General features: G+C 35.4%; 1 protein-coding gene across 1 annotated transcript in view; it reads left to right on the forward strand.

Moving 5' to 3' along the window:
- Positions 1–250: 250 nt before the first annotated feature.
- The window catches only part of LOC137634343 (protein qua-1-like), a 30,984-nt gene continuing 28,554 nt past the window's right edge, over positions 251–2,680 (forward strand). Inside the window, exon 1 of the mRNA XM_068366741.1 lies at positions 251–263. Coding sequence (XP_068222842.1) covers positions 251–263 — 13 coding nt within the window. The remainder of the gene's footprint in view (positions 264–2,680) is intronic.

Below are 2,680 nucleotides of genomic sequence, written 5' to 3' on the forward strand. Positions count from 1 at the left end.
TATATATATAAATATACATGTATATTTTATATATGCATTTGTGTGTATGTAGGCAAAGAGAGATACGGAGATCATGCATAAAGCATAAACATGAAAACAACTCATTGATACTCTTATTATCTATTATTAATCTTGGATTCTCCGATGTGTAAGCTTTCCTGGAAATAATTGGGCAAGTGTCAAAATCACAATAAGGGAATTCTATTCTCATCCTATCAGTATTTCCTGTTTTCCTTATATCACTCTCCATATGACTGATATGGGTGAGTTGTGGTGGGCGATGTGGTAACGTCCCCAGACTGGCGTTCGAATCCCGCTCAAACACACCAATCCTTGTGAATTAAGGATGTGGGATTTGGGAGAGCCTATAGGTCTATCTGCTGAGGCATCAGCAGCCATTGCCTGGCCAACCTTGGTCCTAGCTTTGGTGGAGGGGGGGCTTGGGCGCTGATCATATGTATATGGTCAGTCTCTAGGGCATTGTCATGCTCGATAGGTCAGTGTGTCTGTCCCTTACCTCTGTCATTCATGACCGAAGAGATAGAAAATAAATAGAAATAGTTTATTATCATATATAGAAAATTTTCATAAATTAATATTATTTTATACAAATTATAACACGTGAGTTTTAATGTTTACGTCTTATATATAAAATTATGTAATAACAAATAAAAAGAGCAATCAGACATTTCAGACCTCCGACAATGAAGATTGTCAACATTTGACTCAAATCTACGGACCAAGCTTCCCTTTTTTCATATGTTGATCGTGAATGAATCATCTATATTATGATAATAATAACCAGAATTACGATCTTGATCTGGATCACCTCCAAAATTTAATGGGTCCTTCTGGAGCATAATAAAAAAAATTTGGTGAAAATCCGGCGAGAAGTTTTGACGTAATGCTGCTAATAGACATACAAACAGATACATAATTAAATAAATAAACTCAGGTTATTTGATAACCTCCTTGGCATAGATAATTATCTTGTAAACAGAAATCCCTAATGATAGAAAGAAGAGTATATAATCTTCTTAGGCTTAAAATACGGCACTTCAATTAGGACAAGTTAATATCTCAAGGACAAAAGGAACCTCTTCCTTAGTGTACTATCCTATTTCATTCTCTCGCTATGAAAATATTATAACATAAATATTGTTATTACTGTTTTGTTGTTGTTTTTGTTGTTGCTCTTGTTGTTGTTGTTGTTGTTGTTGTTGTAGGTCACATAGTTTTTGTTGTTAATAATATTATTGGAGAATAGTCTCTCAGTTTTGTCCTTTTGCTTCTTTTACAAGGAAAGTTGTGCATTTATAAGTTTAATTCCCAACATCTGTGAGAATATTTTTCAAATTTTTTTTACAGCATGGTATTGTGAGATTTTGTTATTATTATTATTATTATTATTATTATTATTATTATCATTATTATTATTATTATTATTATTATTTACTTGGGAACCTTTATGCATGTAACTATGAAAATTATTCCTTATGAAAAAGTAACATTTCATTTCCGTGTTTTTCAATGTCCCTTTTTCAAATATTATTCTTCCATCATATATAAGTGTATATTTCACTACGACTTGCATACCATTTTTTTTTTTATAGTAATTAATAACACCAATCGTCTCGAGACCTCCGCACTCAACCGCTCCCAAACCCCAAAAATCCTTCCATTTTGTGTTTCTATTTTCCATCTCGCATGAAATCAGCATCCACCCACGATATTTTGCACTAATATCTAATTTTGAATAAGTTGCCCCACACCATTGGAGGCGGAGATAAGGAAGAGGGTGTTGTATGAGGCGAGGGAGGGGGGGGGAGATGCCCCCTCAGACCCCTGCTTTAGCCCAGAACCATAAGGTGCACGATACGAGATACGATTGCAGATAACAAAAGATAAATCAACTGTTGATATCATCAGTGACGAAGACGAATTAGCGAGTCCCACGTGACCTGTTGACCTCGTAGCGTTCGCCTTCTTTTTTTTTTTCTTGATGATGATGGCCCTGATGAGTATGATGGTTAATGATGGTGATGATAGTGGGTGCCCCACCTAGCTGCCCCACCTTTCAGTTTTTTTTTTTTTTTTAATTTGGCCGGAAACTTCAAAGAAATCGAATTTTGGACGAAATCAGAGTGTTATAAAATTGAGCAGTATTTCTGGATTAGATCATAGGTTCTTGAAAGATGGACCAGCTTCATTTCGAGTATGGGAATAAGAGTTCATATGAAGATTTTCTTTTGAAGAAAACATAAATTGCTGGCGACTAAGGAGTGTATCATGGGGAGTATAATATGGAGATTATTTTTAATATTTTTTTCACAGTTACACAAAACAGAGTTCCTTACTCAGTTTCGAAAAACATTTATTTTATTTTATTGCCATGTCGTATCTCTTACAATTTTGGTATAGAATAAGGTTACATCCTTAAGAGAGAGAGAGAGAGAGAGAGAGAGGAGAGAGAGAGAGCGAGGAGAGAGAGAGAGAGAGAGAGAGAGAGAGAGAGCGAGAGAGAGAGAGAGAGAGAGAGAGAGAGAGAGAGAGAGATTTTAACCTCTAATGAATATGATCGAACAATTAACCGCATGAAATATACGGCCGTCTACATTGAATGTTGGAAATTAAACCCGATCGAACCTATGAGAGAGAGAGAGAGAGAGAGAGAGAGAGA

The sequence above is a fragment of the Palaemon carinicauda genome, chromosome 44, assembly GCF_036898095.1.
Source record: "Palaemon carinicauda isolate YSFRI2023 chromosome 44, ASM3689809v2, whole genome shotgun sequence".
In the NCBI taxonomy this organism is placed as follows: domain Eukaryota; kingdom Metazoa; phylum Arthropoda; class Malacostraca; order Decapoda; family Palaemonidae; genus Palaemon; species Palaemon carinicauda.